General features: G+C 32.5%; 1 protein-coding gene across 1 annotated transcript in view; it reads right to left on the reverse strand.

Moving 5' to 3' along the window:
* Nucleotides 1-64: 64 nt before the first annotated feature.
* Myo6 (myosin VI) overlaps nt 65-21,930 on the reverse strand; it is a 132,638-nt gene continuing 110,772 nt past the window's right edge. Inside the window, exons 26-35 of the mRNA XM_047557838.1 lie at nt 21,510-21,718; nt 17,922-18,000; nt 16,820-16,980; nt 14,397-14,426; nt 11,698-11,736; nt 8,812-8,915; nt 7,646-7,777; nt 4,959-4,985; nt 2,428-2,646; nt 65-1,889 (exon numbers count right to left, since the gene is read on the reverse strand). Of these exons, the coding sequence (XP_047413794.1) occupies nt 1,690-1,889; nt 2,428-2,646; nt 4,959-4,985; nt 7,646-7,777; nt 8,812-8,915; nt 11,698-11,736; nt 14,397-14,426; nt 16,820-16,980; nt 17,922-18,000; nt 21,510-21,718 (1,200 nt within the window). The 3' untranslated portion in view covers nt 65-1,689. The remainder of the gene's footprint in view (nt 1,890-2,427; nt 2,647-4,958; nt 4,986-7,645; nt 7,778-8,811; nt 8,916-11,697; nt 11,737-14,396; nt 14,427-16,819; nt 16,981-17,921; nt 18,001-21,509; nt 21,719-21,930) is intronic.

Here is a 21,930-nt window from a genome sequence, read left to right on the forward strand (position 1 = left end):
TTAGAAAATAAAGCTAATCATTCACTATCCTACACAAACAAAAACACCAATTAAAGGCAAGAGATGAAAGAGAGAGAACAGGTCATTTATTTCAGTAACTACACCTTTTGTCACCAATCATAAGAACCAAATGATCCAAGGGTGGGCAAGTCTAAGCAGTAATACAGCCTCTGAAAGATAATCACATTCACATTCTCAACTAATTATAGCACAGACAGGGCCATTTCATTTCCTTAATGTAAGACAATCATTTGCACAGCATCATAATAAATAAATATTTCTGTACTAAGACATTATGAGAGAAGCAATTCTGAAAACAGTGTCTGTGGGTCCCAAACATTAACCCAATCAGCTGGGAAATATTTTCCTAACTGAGGTATTCTAAGAAAAAAAAAAAAAAAAAAAATCACTGAAATTTCATTTCAAAGGTTAGCATATTTAAAAATCAGAAAAAAGGTACAGAGAATAATTTTACTTTCTAACTTTATTCTAAAATACAAACAAGACTTCATAGGATTAAGTCAACATAACTCCTTGATATATTTTTATCTCTAAATTCCTAATGTGAAAATCATAAATATTAGGCTTGAAACTGCCAGCATCTGATCAAGACTAACAGCACACAAAGAAAACTTTTAAAAATTATCTGTTATATGAAACAAGCAATTACTAAGTACAAGGGCTTTTGAATTACAAAGCTTATAAAATACAACTCTACAATTACCAAAATCACAAAGGACAAAAAAGAAACTACAAATTTCAAAAAAAAAAAAAAAAGATTTTGAAGTAGAACACCAGCTTAAATCAAATGAAATAACTTGGACAAGATTCTGATACAAAAAGCACAATTGAGATGAAGTTAAAAGATTTGCATTCAGTCCAGTTAAGCCAAAAGGCCACCTAAACCCTGTTTCCCTTTCTAAAAAAACTTAGCTCTGAACTTTGAGACATTTAAATAATCTGAATGTCCTTTATTTGTCCATGAAACAGCAAACGAATATTCCAACATAAAATTTGATTGAATAAAAAAAAAAAACTGATCTGTGTATCACTGGTACCTCCTTTATCCCAGAACACATTAAATAAGTTAAGGTTCCTTCCAAAATTCTGGGACTCAGGGAGAACTGCTTCATCCAGACTAAGATGCACTGCAGAGGAGGGGGGGGAGGGGAGTCAGAATTTCCATCTTTGATGGAAGTTTCCATGAATTTCTGAAAAAACAGAGAAAATACATGGCTTTTCAGACCAAAAATATCAGTGCCTTGATCATTTTAAGTGTCTTAATTCTTGTAAATTTAAGGTTTCATAATTCTAGTTAGAATGTACTATGTCATCCATAAATAGCAAGTATTTTGAATGTTTTAAAAAATTCTCTTTTCCTTGAGAACAATCATCATGGACTTTAGGTAGTCTGTTGGCAAAGAATGAGAGATGTCAGAAGTGTCCAAGTGTAACAAGCATTAGAATAATGAGAAGTTTAAGAGTTACTGCTGTATATTGTAAAATAATTTTTAGGTCCCAAATTCACTACCATAATATTAATTAATTTTAAATTAACAAAAAGCCATGATTATAAAATCTGCTCATTGTGCATAAGTAATTCTAACATGTGCAAGGAAGGGTTAATCTCTCGGTCACACTCCCTACTCAGTACCCAGGGCTCCCAGCTATAAGGTGAGTGTGCAACAGCTACTTTAACAGATTCTGCAGCATGGCTGTTGCATATGTGGGTCGGGCTTGTCTGCTCTCAATTGCACTCTGAAGGTACTGGATGCCTCCACAGCGTTCCCAAATCTCTTCGAACTGTCTTGGCAAAATCTCAGCACCACGCTTCCGTGTCAGGCCAGTCTCTTCAAGATTCAGCTCACACATCTCCATGTCATCCTTACCTGCATAAAGGAAACATTAGAAAATTATCATGTCTCTTTTCAGAATCACTTTTCTATGAGCTTTATTCCTTAAATACCTATCAATTCTCATAGATTAGAGAGCTTTCTAAGAACTTCATTTTTTCTAAGATGGAAACCTGCTTAATGAATTTACCAGAACAACTTAAATCTGTCCCCCACTAAGGACACTTTCTAAATTTATAAACATTTCAGTTAATCAAACAAGTCATCAAGGTTAATAAAAACGCTACATGGCCTCAAGCTATTACAAAAGCAATGGGTTCAATTAAACATCAATGAAACATTTCTTAGAACACAGACAAGTTTCCATGTGCTCTACTAGGACATAATTAATCTAAGCAATATTACATTATAAATCAGTTAATCCTCAATTAACTGGAAATATGACTTAACTGCGAAACTCTACCACTCAACCCTGAAATTAAATGAATTATTACATTATATATTAGAATGTTTCCCTTAAGGGGTTCATAATTCTTTTCATTTTGTACATGTTTTTCACATGAATCATACACACCAGCCACAAGAAGGATGGGTGGTTTGTCAGGATGGAGTTCCATTTGCCGGGCAATCCAGGGTCCATCAAAATGGGCATACCACCAGCCTTTTTTTTTACTCTGAGGGTCTTTGTACTGGTCAGCAGGGCGGATGAATGGAATGCGGAAGAAACGCTGCTGCCGGTTCATTTCCATCTCCTGTTGCCTGGCAGGAAGCTGAGCTGCTGGGTTCTGTTGGGCTATCACACACAAGAAAAGTCACAACAGCTAAAGTGAAAAGAAACAGCCTTCAATACTATATACACCAAGAATGTTTACCAAAAAGGGAGGGGGGGTTCCTAATAGCAAACTTATAATGTAAATATTAATCAACAATAAATGAGTCCAATTTAGAATGTGATTTCTTAGAATTGTCTTTCCCTAAAGATCTTCCTTGGCAATGCATGCAAGGGTGCACACATACCACCACCACCATCACCACCACCACCACCAAAACCCTAGCAGATTTCCACAAACGACTGTCAGCAGGAACCTGAAATAAACTTGCATGGCAGAAAAAAATATATTATTTACTAGTATTATTTACTAGATTTCAAAAGATCTCAAACGAATTCTGCAGAGTAACTTCTGTTGGACTATTTAAGGAAAATAATAATGTAAAAAAAAATCAGAAAGATTTGTTAATCACTATTTTACAAAATGTGGAAGCCATGTAAAAATTTTTTTTAACCAAATGATTTGGAGATTTGAAATGGCCAAGATAACACAGATATTAATAATATTTAAGTAAATTCAAAACAAAACCACCCAAAATACCTACAGAGTAAGTATGAACTTCCCTTACTTTGAAATCACATTTCTCTTGGAAATCCACTGAAATAAGTGGAAAGGCTATAGTACTTGCTTCTCCTCATCAATAGAAAATAAAAGTTCTTGCTTTCCTGCTAGTACTAAGCAATGAGCTCAGGTTAATCTTTCTTCCCTTACTCAATTTTCATTATAGAGCAATTAGGTTTTTTTTTTAATCTTCAAATACAAACATTTCCCTGGAGCAATGACTTTACATCTTTAACAGCATAATTTTGGTAAGCCTGTTTAATATGCTTTATACTCACAACTTTAAAATTTACTGCAGTTCCAAGAATCTCAGTATGAAAATCAAAGTATGTCAATGAAAAATTGTATAAGATACATATGGTATAAAAATCAAGGACACCCACATAGCTTTTGTAAGAACTTTCAGATACTGAGAGGATGAAAATACTCTCACTCTACTTTTGATACCATGAAACAGCAAAATGGTTATAGCAGTTGAATTTATTTCTTTGCAAACCAGAGAAAGAAAAAAGCAGTTAGCAAAGCTATATACACCTATGAAAGAATGAGAAGCCAGTTTTGTTAGTGACTTTAAAAATCCGCATCACCTTTAGCATATTAACAGAGATGTGCTTATTTATTCTTTTGTTCCTGTTCCCAAAAAGCTACTTACAGCTCAGTGATTATACTTATGTTAACTTAACACTAACACCCTTAAAAGGCTCAAAAAACAAAAACCCCTTCCTTCCATCTTAAGTAGTGAACTAAAATTTAGTGCCCAGTTGATTGGAAATATACTATAAAATTAATTAATTTCATTAATTAACCTACTTTTTTCTTTTAAAATAAGTCTCTTGTAACTCAACATGTTGAGTACAATTTAAAAAACAAAGTCTCTCCTACTCATTTCTACTCATGAACAAATTGAAATTTTGTTGAGGAAACTAGCAACTAGTATCTATCTGGAAAAGTTTAAAAAAAGATATTAAATAGCCTGAAACTAATCTTCTAAATGACTTTCTTTCTCTTCAGAGTGCATTATCTTAAAAAATGTGAAATAAGTTTCAAATATAGCCCTATAAATTATGAGAAGCACTTTAAAAAAAAATCAGGCCCAACCAGTTAGTAAAATGAATATGGCATTATATATAAATCAATATTGTTCACCTGATTCTAGAAGAAATCTATTGTATACTAAGGGCACCCAAAGCTTCTAAATTATAGAAGAAGGTACATCACAGGAAGTTATAAAAGTAAAAAAATAATATTCTCTTTCTATTAGGAGGAATCATCAGTAAACTTTTGCACATTCCCATACAAAACTCAAATCTCTTTGGCTAGAAGTTCAGATACCATCAGAGTTTGAAAATACAGTGTTTTGAAACCAGCACCTAAAAGTTAGTCTTTGTTCTAAAAGATCAGCTGCTAAATTGAAAAAGTTTTGCTACAATAAGAATTGTGTATACTCAGTTAAAATGTTAGTTATTTTAAAAATGAAAGTAATTTGAAAAAAAACAACAGAATAATTAGATTTGTTTTGCATATATATTTTGGAATGACTCAAACAAAAGCATCATCTCAAGTTAAAATGTATCTTAAAAAGGATAAACCAACTTTAATATACTACAATTCCACTTTAAATTGTAGCAAAACAAAGTTTAACAGAAGTTAGTACTTTGTAAAGTATTTTAACCCATCTTCCAGTTAGCTCATGAGTTACCACCCATTGACTTACGTGAATTGTTCAAAAATGATGCAAAATCTGTGAACAAATATTTTATGTTGAAGAAAAGATAAAAATGCCAAAACCATTAAATGATCATTTCTAATCTGTAAATCCATCCCATCAATTGAGGTGGTGACTAACAAGTAAATATCTTAGCATTAAGCCAAATTCTCAGAACTTCCTACAAGTAGATGCTGTTTTCTATAATTTTGGGACACAGTAACATCAAATAAAAAATGAACATAATGACTTAATAGACATAGTACCTTTATCATATATTCAGTATGCTTTAATTGCTTCAAATTTTCTAAATTTTAAACTCATGCCATTTTTGGTTTAAGAATTGTAAGATAAAATATTTATAAAATCTTTGTTTTAAGCAATTAAATATTGTACATATTTATGGGTAATTTGTCACTGCCCTTAAAAATTACTTCTGAAAATCTTTTTGTGCAGTGAATGAGTTGAAAGCATGCTTGTTCAGCACAGCACAGGAAAGGGGTCTGAAGGCTTCTCACTCATTAACCATTGGCCATGAAATGTCAATGTATTATTCTTGGAGGCAATAATATTAAGTTATATTTCTGTTAATCAATTGTCATTTTACTTTCTCAAATGAATAAATTCTAATCCTAAATATTAGAATATGCAGGAGTTCCTTTTAATGTGTGTCTAGCTGTCCCCTTAGGAAACCACCTAAATACAGAATTTTCTCAACTGAACTGTTAATATGCATCTTGATCCCCTTCACCTTTCCCTTTAGCTATGCTCCTGTGTCAGGCTAAATTTTGTAAGAGAAAAAAATACAGAGAAAAGCAAGATAGGTACTTTTCCCAGCAGAAGTTAGATTTTATCCTGAAAATGGCTCATAATCAAATCATTTGAAGGTTAAATACATGTAGACTATGTTCACATAAAATCCCCAAGTTCACTCATAAACCCAGATAGCATAACTAGGAAATTTTCCTAATTTACTCTTTTGTTGTCCCAAATAAACAAGGAACAGAAACAGTACTTAAACCTACAAAGTGTGTTATGTATTACTTGCATCTTTTGGGGCAAAGCTAGATAAATAAAGCATCAAAGTTTGGTTTAAAAATATATGAAATATTTGTGTGCTCATTTAAAATCTGTGCACCAAATATTTTGATATTAGTTTCCTTTTACTTTAGGAAGTACAATCATGGAGATATATGAATTTTGAAATATAACATAATGAAAATCTTTTAAGAGTAAAGGTAATAATTAGAACATTTACAACCAAAAAGAATAGTTCATTGCTAATATTTACAAAACAGAAGTAACTTGTGCCAGAAATTTAGTATACAGACAATGAACAGGTAATGGAATCATCCTGTCATCTTTAATACACAGAGAAAATATGTTTAATGGAGCTTCCATTTGCCATTTTTTAGTTATAGGTAATGTCTCAATGTCACTTCACAGTGTTATAGTCTGCCTGGTAACACCCTTTCAGCTTTCAATGGCACTAACATCTTCCTTACTAAAAACAATATCACCCTCAATCTATTCCTTGCAACAATTTAGAAATGCTAAAATTTCACCATTTAACTGACTTTATTCAATTATTGCTTTTATTTACTTGGAAGGTGGTAAGAAAAGCATAATACATCCAAGAGTTCATTTTCTAAGGAAAATCGGGTCATGAATTACTAAACTCTACTGTCAAGTGTTGAGAAAACATCCCTGTTTTAAAAAAAGATATGGAGCCTGCTGTCACCTTGACATTAACTGGAACTAAGCTAATAAATCACGACAGTATAAAAGCAGCAAGTTGAATAAATGAAATTTCAATAATTGCTCTGAAGACTGAAATTACAACCCACATATCACAGGTATTCTCAAAATTAATGTCAAAGCTTGTGTTGCTTTTACTATGTTAAATCTAGCCTGTTTCATTTTCTAATTTCAAATAAATACTTGGCCTTTTGCATAATAAGGTCCCAGTCCCCCCCCCAAAAAAAAAAAATCAATTCATGACACAAGCAAAACACTAGTCTGAACCAAAGTAACATTTCTTACTCACATTTTTATAAAATTATAAAAGAGTTGCAGTGAACCTTTTATAAACAAAGTAATTAAAATGCTAATGGAGAACACATGGACCAATTCCTTTCTTTTTCTAGGCTAGAATCCTATTCTGAGAAGAACCGGAAGGTACTGAGGCCTACGTGCTAAAACCATAACAATATTTGGGTATTTCAGGTAAATACTCCAAAAAACTGAGCTACATTAAATTAAAAAATAATAAAAATTGTAGAAAACAAAAACACTCATTGTCTTATGTAAAACTCATTTAACATGGAAAGTAAAAAATCATAGTAATTTTTACATTTTCACAAGTAATCTTGATGTCTATGAATGTTTATGTGTGAAAAACTAGTATTTGTAACAGCAGCAAAGAATGTCTGCAGTACAGATATGAAAATTCTAATCTCTAGAATTTATTTTAACAAGTCAATTCAATATATTTTAACATAAATAGCTTTAAAGATGTAGTTAATAGAAATAAAGCTACAAAAGATAGGCCACCATGGCTGTTATCAGGTTCAAAGGATTATAGTCCAGAGTAAGAAAAACTTTACATTGGATATTTTTACCTGAAAGTCTTACATAGTTAGATGTATTTACATACATATACTTTGGAATGGTCAAAAGTAGAGATTTATTTTTACCATAATCAGTAACAGACTTTGGAGCACGTTGCTCTGTTTCAGTATTTCTCTTCTTGTTCTTAGATTTCCAAGCATGATACACTTTTAGCCTCCTGTGAAATTCTTCTCTGCAAGCTGCCAGGAGCTCAATATCTATTGATTACATACAGTCAAAAAACAAAACAAAAACAAAAACAAAAAAAAACTTAATTTATTCTCCTAACAAAATTATTCTGTGGCATAAAAAGATATACATACATCTATCTATCCACACATATACACAAACACACACACACACAAACACATATAAGGTTTTTGCTTTTAATTCAAGTGTAAAACCCAAAGTAAGTTACTCATAAAAATGAGCAATTTATAATATAGTCTTTTATATTAACAGAGCATTTTCTCAAGAATTATTACTATCTTACATCATTTGTCCTACACAAGAACATTGAACTAAACAGGTCTTCTATATATGAAGAAACTGAACCAGAAGGTTAACAATAAAAAGTTGTGCTCAAAAATAATCCAGATTTAGAAGCAACACATTTTTTATGTTCACAATTATTGAGATCTACTAAGAGAAGAGGAAAAGAACACAGTGAGAAATTCTGTCCAATTATGATGTTTTCATTCCTACTCACAGTGTCCTAAATTCAAACACTGTGACTTAAACAAGAACATAACTATGTGGGGTCCTCTGGATATTGTGTTTTACACAATTGTTCTGTTGGGAGAAAAACAGATTTAAAAAGAAAGAACTGCATTGATATTTGTTACTCTGTATTCATGGGCTAAAAGATTCAGACATGCAGGTATTTAACTATTACAAATAACATTACCAAAGCAGGTCATAATGTGTACTTTCTCCTCCTCTCTGGCCTGGGTAAGACAGGCAAAATGAATTTGATTTAACAAGTATTTGTAACAAGGTTTTATTTCAAGGGAACAAAGAGTAACAGACCAGTTTAAGTTAAATTACATGAAAAAAAAATGTATATATGCCATCCCACTCTATATCTGAAGAATATATAAACAGCTAATGTTAAAAAAATACATTAATATATATTTCTCAAAATCAAAAAAAGGAAACTTCAACAGACTTAAAAGAATACCCAACATAGTTATTTATTTTATTGCCTATCTGTATGGACCCTTCCCATTTTTCCTCCTCTGCATACACTTACCACAAGAAGTATTGATGGTATCACGTAGTTCTGCATATTTCCATTTACTAAGATCATGTTTCTTGGTACCAGCAGCTGCCTTGGTGGCTTGCACAGCAGGACCTCTGAAATGATTATATATTTTTGCATATTGAAACTTGAAACATTTACTAAAGAGCCAAGAAAGTACATATAAGTTTGAGAACTGGAAACAACAGTTAGGATATAATTTTTATATCTTTGACAGATGAGATTAAAATGGTGTAATAGTGGACTGGGGGTCTAGCTCAGTGCTAGAGTGTTTGCCTAGGATGTGTGAGGCCCTAGATTAGATCCCCAGTATCTGGGAGGGGGAAAAAAAAGTATGCTAAAAGATGGCAAGGTAAATTAAAATTCTCCAGCATGCCACTTGATAACCACCTTACATTTTACATCAGAACTTCTGATCTCAATATTCCAGTTACAGCAACTTTCCCAGACTTCAGTTTAAAAATTCTGATGGATATATAAACAGCTAATGTTAAAAAATACATTTATATGTATTTCTCAAAAACAAAAAGAAGAAATTCCCAAGAGATTTAAAAACTCACTAGCACAACTTAATGGTTTTTCTATGAGTTGTTAGGCTGTGCAGTATCATCACCTGCGGGGGCTGCTGAAAGTTACAGATGGTCAGACCTACAGACTCAGAACTCCCTGGGCATGTGGATGTTTACAGGGTCCTCAGGTGAGTAGCCAAACTGCAACAAAGTCATTAAAGATAGGCTAAAAGAATGGCTAGAGTCTAGAAACACTTAGAAAAGTTCCATAAGCAGACAAACCATATCATCATATTTAGTGAGTCATAAGAGTAAATTTTAGGTCATGAAGCAGACAACAGATTTCAAAGGACACAAAGTGTTGCATCTTGTACTTTTTAGGAGGAACATTTGTATGAGAAAAAGGAAAGAAAACACTATAAGGTACTCAATGAGTTGGGGGTAAATTCAACCTTTTCATAATAATGCTATTCAGGGTGAAGACTTGGTTTTTACACAGTTTGAGATAATTAATCAGAAAATATGTGAATAATTTCTGTAATAATGAACATTACATTTCAGCAAAAGATTACACTTTGCACATGGCAGACACTCAGAATCAAGCGTCTCAATTTAACAAAAGAAGAACTGAAACATCAGACTTCAAGATATGAAAAGGTAGCACAAATATTAAAATAACTAAGAACTAAAATTCTGCTTCTCAGATATAATGCAAAAAAAATTCTCCTTTATCATCCACTATTTGCAACGTATTTCCTCTTAAAGAGGAATAATCAAGCTATACTATCAAAAATAAGCATGTATCTTCTCACCATTTTACATTTTAAAAAATAACAACAATCCTAGCAAATAGTCGAGATACAGATGCTTAACAAATGTTACTGGAAAATGATATTTGAGAGTATATTACATTCTTCCTGAAGGAAAGGAAATTGTTCATTCAATATTATGCTTAAAATGAAGTAAATAAGGTATCTTTGACCCTTTATGGCCTATGTGTACTTTCAGTTCAGAGAACAAAATATAGCACATTTCAAACTACATGAGTAAGATTGTCTGACATGGTGATTGTCTTACATATGACTGGATTTAAAAAATGTGTGGCCACTTAATCCTGCCTATATTTTTATGGTAAAAGCTATTTTAGATTTACTGCAGAATATTTATTTTTCAAAAACTGTATGACTGACAATTTTCCATGTAGCTTTTTATTTAATTGCTTTGCTCAAAAAGAGCCAGTTGTGTGTCAGCAAGGTCTCTCTACTACCCTTAACAATAAATTATACTTAAACATTTATTCAACTACTCTTTTCTACATCCCTATACTAACACTCAATAAACTGGCCCCCAATTTTTTTCTTTTTTTGGTCTATTCTTCCAGGAGTCTTTTCTAGAGGACTAAGCTGAAAATTTTTGTGGGTTTTGTTTTCTTTTGAAAGAGAAGGTTAATTTACATAATACAGTTTTATAGACTGTCAGAATACACATAAGACATCAGAACATACGTAAGGACATTTTGATACTTTTATATATTTTTGCATAGGATTTTAAAAAATACTAGCTTTTCATTCATTTTATTTCAAACAAAAATACACTTGCTAAAAAACAAAAAAAAATTGGGGTCAGAAGTCCAAGAATGCAATGCATGTAAGTGCTTCCCCTCCACTCATCTCTGGAGTTAAAGTATTAACGGTGTAATTTACTGATTATTAGACTTGTTATGAAGACAATCATGTAAACAATATACTAAAATAGTAGCAAAACTGACTTGATTTTTAAGAGTTAACACTTTTAATTAATCTTGTAACTTCAAAATTGACAATTAAAATGTTATTGGTTTACATTCACTTATAAAGGTGATGGACCAGAGCCTGTCAGGAAGCTATTTTCCTTGGGGAGTCTTATCTGTACCAGTGGCTTTAGAAACCACTGGTGGAGCAGAGATCCTCAGGAGCCACACTCTTCCTCCATTTCCCCTTCAAGTAGGCATTGTAATTCCCAAAACAAGGGTAGCACCCCTCAGAAGGAGTTTTAAAAATACTTTTTTCTTTTTTTTTTCTGAATGAATGGAAGGACTCCTTTACTGAGACTGTGTGGATGGGGGCCAGTGATAAGCAGGATGACAAGGAAATGTCCCATTCAGAATGCCAATTTATCCTCACCGAGAAACATGAATTTACAGACTATTGCTTTTTATCTTTTTCTGTGTTGGGATGAGATGAGGGGGAAAGTGACATCTCTTGTATAGAAAATATAGATGGAAAAAAGAGTGGGTCATTCATATAACAGGTTCTAGTCCAAATAATCAAAAGTAATTTAAAATGTGATTTTGAGGTGAACACTATTTCCCCAAATACCCTGAACTAACCTACTTAAAAATTCTGACATTTCTTTGGCCATTTGTTCCCTATAAGAAAAATGATAATACAACATAGTTATACATAAGATGCTACACATAAATTGCTTTAAAAGATCTAAAAATATCATTAAAAGTTTATATTTTCATTATGATTATCCATTTGTTAGCCATTTATAATTATTTTACTGGGTAAAAGTCTAAGATACACTTTTGACAAATCTATTAAACATGGCAAAATTTTTGTTTAAATCCTGTTAAAGTCATTTTTTGGTAGAAAGTTATTGATAAAATATCATTAAGACCATGCTTCTGTATTTCTTATATATAAAATATAAATAACATGTTCTAAATGCATACGAGAAATTTGGCAGGATGGATTCATATAAGGATTTTTACACCAGTCTTGCTTAGTAAATATTAATTAGACAAAGCATCACAGTGGTAAACCAAGCTGACATATTTAACAGTGCCAGAGTTTAAATAAGAATTTAGTGTAGTCAAAGATCTAAAACTCCAAATCAAAGAATGTTATTTAAAAAAAAAAAAAAGAAAAGAAAGAAAATCAATACAAACACTTGTTAAATGAAAGAGCTGAAGCATTCTGACCTTCCAAAGATAAATATCTCCCAAAGCAAAACATTTTTCTTTATTACCCGGGAGAATGTAACTTTTCTTGATATTTGCTTAACTCTGTGAAATGAAACAGAAGTTTCATTGTGCTCATCAACACTTTAACTACATAATTTTATTTTCCTACCCTTGTTCTTTTCCTTCATAATTAATCATATTCCCATTCATTCTATTAATCAGACTTTGGTAACCTTGAAACCTTACAAATTAGAAAAAATCATAAAAAAAGAAGATGAATATATTTGCTACAGGGCAGTTTCCTGGATGCCTGCAAATGACTGGGATTAAAAGAACAGAAGTCTCCTATATTTCTCTTTCTTTGTAACAAACCTTGGCTACAATTAGGTAGTGGTGGAGGTCTATCTGAGCAAGCAGAGCCAGATGAAAAAGTAAACTTTCAAAACTGATGAGGAAGGACAACAAATACATAACACACAAATATAATCTAACAAAAAGAATCTTTTGAGCAATACATTTATCAATCTTAGTTTCTCAGAATTTTCTAACCTACAAACTCAGTATAATTTTGATAAGTAAACACTATAATTTTGGTAAGTATTATTAATACTACTATCATTCCACCTCAAGGTTTCTTTTTTTTACCATCTCTTTGTTCTGAATCCTCCATTTGTTTCCCACAGCAGGTTTCAAGGGAGTCAAATGGCTTTTCAAAGCTCTTTACCACTTGATCTGTTGATTGTACAGAAATTTCTCTGTACACTTCACTAACACAGTGTAGGCAATCTCTACTGTATTTTTCTACCTGACCCCACATTCAGATACACCTGACCTATATAACAAATTCACTACACCAAACTCACTATACAGAAATGGTCCTTGTACATAGATGCTATTTTCATTACAATTTTGCTAAACTACATGCAAACCCTCATAATTTTACCTTAGACATTGGCTGCCAGGCTTATTTAACTCAAGCTCAATGGTAACAAAGTGGGTATCCTAATGAAGGGTGGGCAAACAGTGCCTCTCAGAGATAATTTTTGAAATTTCTGGAGTGCACTGAGACATGGGATCAGGAATTTCAAATATCCTGCACAGGAAGAACGGTCCCATGACCCATGTAACTTTAATATATCTGCCAGACATATAAGGGTGAAATACACAGATACAAATACATATTTTACATGTGAACAAAGCTTTACACATAAACATGTTTTTTGTAGTTTTAAAACAATTTTTGTAGGAACACAAATACTGTGTAATTGAAAGGAAATTATATATAGTTCTGTTTGGAACTTTAAAAAGGACTGTTCACAATTTCATGGCATTTGAGCTTGACACAGCACTCCTATATCAATCAGCATTTGTAGTTACAGCATTCATGGTGATTTCTATGTATAAGTAAAAATATCTGATTACTTGATTATGTATTCTGTTGCAATTATGCACAAGTACTTTCATATTAAAATAAACTAGTGTTTTATTATAAATGACTGTCTTGTTATTTTTCCTTTATATGCAGTTTTTGGAAAGACTTATAGTTTACATAATCTACACAATACTTGCTATTCATACTGAAGTCTGATAGATCTGGGAAGCATCACAATAAAGGTTACATTTGGAGTCCTGAAAACTGTTAAAATTCAGATTTTATTTCTGTCTCAGCTGTTACTAGTATTCACTCTCTATGGGGAGACTTACATTACAAAAAAGACATTATTACATATGTAACTTCAGAATATGATCTATTTCAGATATTAATAGAATTAAATATCATATATTCTTAAACCTAAATATTTTACTTATTTATTCCTCCACATCTGCTGCTATAAATATGTGAGGTAAAGGAAAGTTAAAAATATGTAAAATAAACCAGTATTAACACTTAAGTAAAGACAACACACTCACAAAAAAGGAGACCAAATCAAAAATTACTGAAATTCAGCATCATTTTCCTTCAGAGAGGGAAAAAAAAAAAAATCAAACAATAGTGTTATTGCATTTTCTTTTAATAAAAGGAAATAAATTACTCCCAGAAGGAAACTACAGCTCCCTACAAAGTATCCATACTCCATTGGGAAAAAAAAAAAAAAGGAAGGTAAAGGAAAATGACATACGGTGTCATTTTAGGTCTTGTTCCATCATTTCTGTGAAAAGAATATATTTTAGTTAACATCATAACCAACTCTGAATTATAAAATTCTACATTGTGTCAATTTGTGCTTCAATTATTTTATTCATTGGTTTAAAAAATTCAATCATCTTTCATCTATAAGAGATCATTCAGAATTTTCATGTTTTTAAAATCTTCATTGAAGTAATTAAAAAAGAATAAATTAAAAGCATTCAAAGAAAATTAAAGAGCAAATATATCTAGATTGGAAAATGGGTACATTGTGAGATTCATTCTTAACAGAATCTGGATATTACTTCACAATTTCAAATAATTTGAAATTTTCATTTTGCATCAAGATTGATACATGTAATTGATTTAGATTATATTTTAAAACATACATGTGAAAAACAATTCTTACTTAGAAGTTACTCCACAGGAATCTAAGCTGGAAAAGCAACTTAATATTGTTTACTATGGCAAAATCCATCTACATATATTTTTGTAACACATCACAGAGTCCAAGAACATTTTCACACTGTTTCTTAAGAACGGATTTACTTGGAGGAGAATTTTCTTTCATAAATTTGACATAGAAAGAATTCAATGCTAACAAAGGTAAAATAAACATTCACAAACATTGAATTATAGTCCATGGAATGAGATAAAACTATCAAACATAGAATATCTATGTAGAACATCATCATAATGAAATGCTGACACTTATAGTATGGAGTATAAAATAACCACAAGAAGGGAAAGAGCTCAGAGAACCTGAGGGTTGTACAATAGGGCTGCAGAGGAGGAGCCATCAACCCTAGGGCTATCCCACGGTATAACAAATTCAGTCTCTGCCTTTAAAGTCCTAATGGCTTGAATATTTCATTATTCAATTGTGGTTTTCATTAACTAGATATTATGAGATATTACTCAAAAATGGTCCCATTAACTAGATAATTATGCTTAACTTACACTACAGGCAACCTGTCATTTACATGATTTTACCATGAAAATCCTAAATGTGTACCCTTTCTAGAGTGGATTCAACCTGAAAGAAGTGTACCTTCCTGAAAAGAGGAAAGGAATCTATATATAGGCCAGTGATCCACACACAGCATCTGGAATGGCAGTGGATATAGCTTAACATTTCAAATGCATAAACATAAAGCTTCACAATGGACACCAATACTGAATCCACTAATAAGTCACTAAGAAATGAACTTCATCTACAATAAACCCTGCTGTCAACTGTTGTGCTGCTGCACAGACATCAGAGCGTGGCTCCCTGAAAGCCTGGCCTAGCTGCTAGTTAGTTCTCTAGTCATCCCAACAGACACAGGTATAAGGAATAGAAGAGCAGCCAAGCTGAGTCTGCATATACAAAAGCCACAGATGAGCCAAAATATTTTAATTTTAGTGAAAGCCCAAGTATTGGACTCAAATTCAGAAGCTTAAAAATAACACCTTTTGTTTATAATAGGCCTAGAAAGTTCATTTACCACATAACATACTTTCACATATAATTCAGACTTCAGAGCTTCTCAAAATAATCACTCACTAGTGTGAAAGCAACTTAACAAACCCTTTTCCTCCCCATCTTTGTTTTCAGCTAATTCAAATTGCAATTTCCTTTAAATCTGCCCTGCAATTTGAACTCAAGCCTTTTCACTTTACAAATAGCTCCATCTAGTGGTTGTAATTTAGTCCTACAAGTTAGTTTTGCTTGTTTTTTAACACATAAATTATCAAAATAACCAATGTACCTTTATTAAAAATTTTAAGTGAAAAATATTAAAACCTCCCTGAAACTTCTTGTAAACTATTTAGAATTTCCATATTCCTCCACACTCCTTTATGATATTTAGAGATATAATTCAGAAATCAGAGGAGCCCAAATATTTTAATACAATTAATCTCCCTTATTGGGAAGGAAATCCATTTATTCAAGACATTGAAGGTTAAATTTCTCATTCTTTCAAGTGTTCAGAACTATGACACAGTAAAAAGTAAAAAAAAAAGAACTTTAGGAAAATAAAAAATACTAAACTCAAAAAAAACTGGCTTACAATATGGTTAATAATTTCTATCAGGGCTTAATGACAAGGACTTGGAAAACTGATGTCTACCTAATACATAATACTCTTCAGACAACTTCAGAATAAAAGTTGAGATTATTTTCTTAACAGAATACTCACTAATTGAAATTTTAGTTTTATTTTTTCAATAGTTCAACAATTCAATGGCAAATCAATTGTTCCACTCATTTGGGTATAAAAGTAGATATACTTTAACAATGATTTTACTTCAACTTATCAGGACCTAAAGGGTATGATTTTCTCCTGTTCTCTTTTACACATAAATGAAAAGCAGAGAGATGAAGAAAGCAAAGGACAAGGTGCAACACCCACCCTCCCTCCCACCCTGTACCTCCGGAGTGCCAGGTCTCCCTGGGCCTCGTCACTGATGAGCTCAGATTCACTCTGGGCGATCCGCAGGGCCAGCTCCCGGTCCCTGCGCTCCTGCTCCAGAACTGCTTGCTGCTGGGACTCTTCTTCCCTCTGTCGGGCCAGCTGCTCCTCCACCTCAGCCTGCCCAGCAAAAGAGCCATTTCACCAAGAATTCTTCACATGTTATTTGATCACTCTCATTATTACTTCAAATAAAAGGAAAACCTAATGATCCACTATATACTTGTTAATAAGAAATAAGGGGAAAAAGTATATATATAACTACATATACTATATATAGTTACTATATATATTTGTAGTTATTAAGGGATATATATTGTTTAACCACAAATCCCCTAAAGTCTTAATTTTTTCCTATATTAGCATTAATACTTCACTTTCCCAAGTCAATAGAAGGTAGATGAACCAGAGCTCCTCCATTCTAGGACTACAATATGAATATCCCAAATATCACACAAGTATCCCAGGGGGTGAATTAACACTAACACCTACAAAGCAGATGTCAGAATAAAAAGTGCTGGTTATACTTAAGTATATATTATGAAAGTCCAAACAGAAATTCAATTACATGATCAATTCTTTTCAGACATGGGACTTTTGAAAATAGTGGGATAGAGAAAATATCTTCGTAATTCTAACCTATTAATACCAGTACCTACAAAGTTGTTTATACATAAAATTATGATTTAAGTGAATGTTCACTGACTTTCCCTAGATGTACTAGAAATATGATATATATTGAGCTGCCACTTTCTAAATGCTTTAACAAGTATAACTTGTCAATGCTCCCAACTATTACTCATCCTATTCTACAAAGAGAAACTGTGGCCCACAGTTACTTATTGTGAAGTACAGGATGACAAAATTTCTGTCAATGACAGAGCCTGAATTTGAACTCATTTCCCTAGCTCCAAAATCCCATCCCATAATCCCTTCAGAAACTGCCCCTGGCCTGTAGATAAACCAGTAATAGCTTACTACCAAATCAAGAACTCATTTTTACTTCTTTTATAACTTTGTATATTCTACTTTGATAGAAATTCAGTCCAGTAAGAATATACCTGAATACGTTTTTCATCATCTTCCCTTTTCTTTCTATCTTCTTCTTCTTGTTTTCTCTTTGCTTCCATCTCAAGTTTCCTAAAAAGAAATAGAAAACTCTTCAAAAATTTAACAGAAAACAAGAAATTCTTCAGAAGGTAAATTAACTATTAATAAACAAAGGTAACAGAATGGGAACTCAACCTGTTGGCACACACATTCTCAACTTATTTTCAGTAAAATCTAACTATGCTTTCAGCGATTTATATATAAAATACAATTATTCGCTATAACCTGTAACACCTCTGGATTGACTTAGTTACAAGGCCTAACTATAAGGTCCTAATTATGCACAATTCCTTCTACTCCCTCTTCAAAGTAAACAACTCATTTTTCTTCTGTTTACCCTAATATTGGAATTTTCCAAAATGCTAATAATTTTAAAACACAAAAAAATAGAACTGCTTTATTTTCTTCCATTTCTTTCAGTTTTTATTTTCAATTTTCTTTTTTACAGACTGCATTTTGATTCATTGTACACAAATGGGGTACAACTTTTCTTTTCTATGGTTGTACATGATATAGATTCACACCATTTGTGTAATCACACATGTACACAGGGTAATGATATCTGTCTCTGCCATAGCTTTAAGAGATAATTAAGAAATCCTCAAGAGTAAAAGTCTAACCAAAACTCAGATTACACGGTTCAGGTATCCCTTGTCCAAAATAGTGGAACAGAAGTGGTTCAGATTTTGATTTTCTATTTAAATTTTGAAATATTTCCTTCCTTCATCCACCCCTCATGCATCCAACCTCACCCCTCTTTCTTTCTTCTCCAGTACCGGGAACTGAACCCAGCAATGCCCTATCACTGTGCTATACCCCCACCCCATTTTATTTTTTATTTTCAGAGAGTCTCACTAAGTTGCTAAGGCTGGCCTTGAATTTGACATTCTTTTGCCTCAGCCTCAAGAAGTTGGGATTACAGCATAGGCAACTGAGCCCAGCAGGATTTTGGAATATTTTCATAGGTTTTACCAGTTGAGCATCCCTAATCTGAAAATCAGGCTATATATGACAAGCCCATAGCCAACATCATACTTAATGGGGGTGAGGGAGGGACTTAAAGCATTCCTTCTCAGATAAGGAATAAGGCAAGGGTGTCTACTTTCATCACTCTTATTCGATATACTACAACTAGAAGCTTCAACTGAGCAATTAAACAAGAGAAGGAAAATAATAGGCATTCAAATAGGAAAGGTGAAGTTAAATTATTCCTGTATGCAGACGACATGACTCAATACATAGAAAAACCTAAAGACTTCACTAAAGACTATTAGAACTGATAAAATAAGTAGGAGCATACAAAACATGTAACATCTTAAAACATGTAATGTATATAAAATCAGTAACTTCTCTATCCACCAATAATGAATTTGTTTAGAAGGAAATCATGAAAGCAATCCCATTCACCACACATGCACACTGTGTGACACAAAATATACACATACACATATAAATTACATAAGAATAAATTTACCAAAGAGAGCGAAAGAACTATACAAGGAAATCACAAAATACTAAAGAAAGAGACTGAAGAAGACATGAAGTTGTAAAAACTTCCCTCATTCATGGACTGAAAAATTATAATAGTTAAAATGTCTATATTATGCCAAGTGATACAAAGATGCACTATAATCTCCATTAAAACTCCAATGGTATTCTTCACAGAACTAGAAAAAACAATTCTAAAATTCTCATGGAATAAAAAAAGACCCAGAATACTAAAGCAATCCTGAGCAGAAATGCTATAATATACTACAGAGCCATAGTAAAAAACACCATGGTACCTACATAAAAACAGACACAAAGACCAATGGAAGAAAAGAGAGAACACAGAAATAAACCCATGTAGCTACAGTCACCTGATTATTGACAAAGGTGCCAAAAACATGTTCAAGAAAAGACAGTCTCTTTAACAAATGGTGCTGAGAAAACTGGGTATCCACATGCAGAAGACTGACATTTGATTCCTATCTCTTTTTTTTTTTTTTTTTTTTTTTTTCTTTTTTTTTTTGCGGTGCTGGGGATCGAACCCAGGGCCTTGTGCTTGACAGGAAAGCACTCTGCCAACTAAGCTATCTCCCCAGCCCGGATTCCTATCTCTTGACCTGAAAAAAAATAACTCAAAAATGAACCAGAGATCTTAATGTAAGATCTGAAACTACTGGAAGAAAACAGGGAAACACTTCAAAATATAGGTATAGGCAATGATTTTCTGTATGGGACTCCAAAGGTTCAGGAAACAAAAGTAAGAATATAAATAGGATGACATCAAACTAAACAGTTTCTGAACAGCAAAGGAAACAATCAACATAGTGAAGAGACAACCAACAGAAGGGGATAACGTATTTATCAGTTATTCATATGACAGACAGTTAATCTCCAGAAAATATAAAGAACTCAAAAAATTCAGCAAAGAACAATTAATAACTCATTAATAAATTAATAAATGGCAAATTGTCCAATTAATAAATGGGCAAATGATCTGAAGAGGTGCATCTCAAAAGAAGAAATACAAATGGCCAATAATACATGAAAAAATGTTCAATGTTATCAGCCATCAGGGAAATGCAAATCAAAACTATAAGGAGATAAGATCTCACCTGTTAGAATTACTATTATCAAAAAACAAATGCTGGTGAGGATGTGAAGAAAAATAAACCCTTACATATTACTGGTGGGAATTTAAATTAGTACAGTCACTAAAGAAAACAACAGGGAGGTTGCTCAAAAAAACTAAAAACAAAACTGAGATATGACTCAGCTTTCCCACTCCTGGGTATATATCCAAAGGAAATTAAGTCAGCATACAAAAAAAGATTCCTGCATGCCCATTTATACTGGGGTACCCTTCACAATAACAAAGATGTGGAATCAACCTGGGTGCCTATCAACAGACAAATGGATTTTAAAAATATGGTACATATACATGATGGAGTATTATTCAGCCATAAAGAATGATATCCAGTTGATGCAGTCAAAAGAATGGAACTGAAGAACATCATATTAAGTGAAATATGCCAGGCACAGAAAGAAAAGTACCACATGTTCTCTCTCATGTGTGAAAACTAAAAAACAAATAACAAATAAGTCAACCTGAAAATAGAATAGTGATTACTAGAAACTGGGAAGAATACCTGGAGGGTGGGAAGGGGTCAGAAGAAGGATGGATGGATCTGATCAATGCACACTGTATGCATGCAGGGAAATATCAGTAAATCCCATTACTATGTATAATTAATGTTTTAATTTAAAAAATAAAATAAAATTTTTGCAATTTGAGTACCAACATGCCACTCAAAATGCATCAGACTTTGAAGTATTTCTGATTTGGAATTTCTAAATTAAGGGATGGTCAACGTAGTTAAAATAATTGTATGCAATTATTATAAAAGCCTATTTTTTCAAATTACAAATTTATTCTAAAATTAGTTAATTGAAATAAGAATATGGTTTTAGGAATAGTCATTAACCATTGCCCAAAATGCCAAGAATTCACTCTTCAATTCATTTTCTAATGCAAAACAATATAAATGCCCTACATTCGCCTTTCCTCCTCTTCCTTCCTTCGACGCTGTTCATCTTCTTCACGTCTTTTTCTTTCTTTTTCCATTTCTTCTTGTATACGTCTCAGCCTTTCTGCTTCCTCTTCCTGCTGTTTTTTTTTCTGTAATGCACTGAGGAGCTCCTCTGAGCTTTTAACTAGGGCATCATACTCTTTCTGTATTTGTTCCCTGGTCATCATAGTGGACTTAAAAAACAAAATAATAAACATGTATTTAGAAAAGTTATCTATTGTTGCACAATAATATAAATATGCTTAACACTACTGACCTGAACACTTATATGTGGTTAAGGTAATAAAGTTATGTTTTTAACAATTAACCAAAAAAACCAACTCCAATATGTACACAAACAGGGGGGAAACAACCAAACAACAACAAAGAACAGCACCACAAAAAA

This window comes from Sciurus carolinensis, chromosome 7, assembly GCF_902686445.1.
Source record: "Sciurus carolinensis chromosome 7, mSciCar1.2, whole genome shotgun sequence".
Taxonomy (NCBI): Eukaryota; Metazoa; Chordata; class Mammalia; order Rodentia; family Sciuridae; genus Sciurus; species Sciurus carolinensis.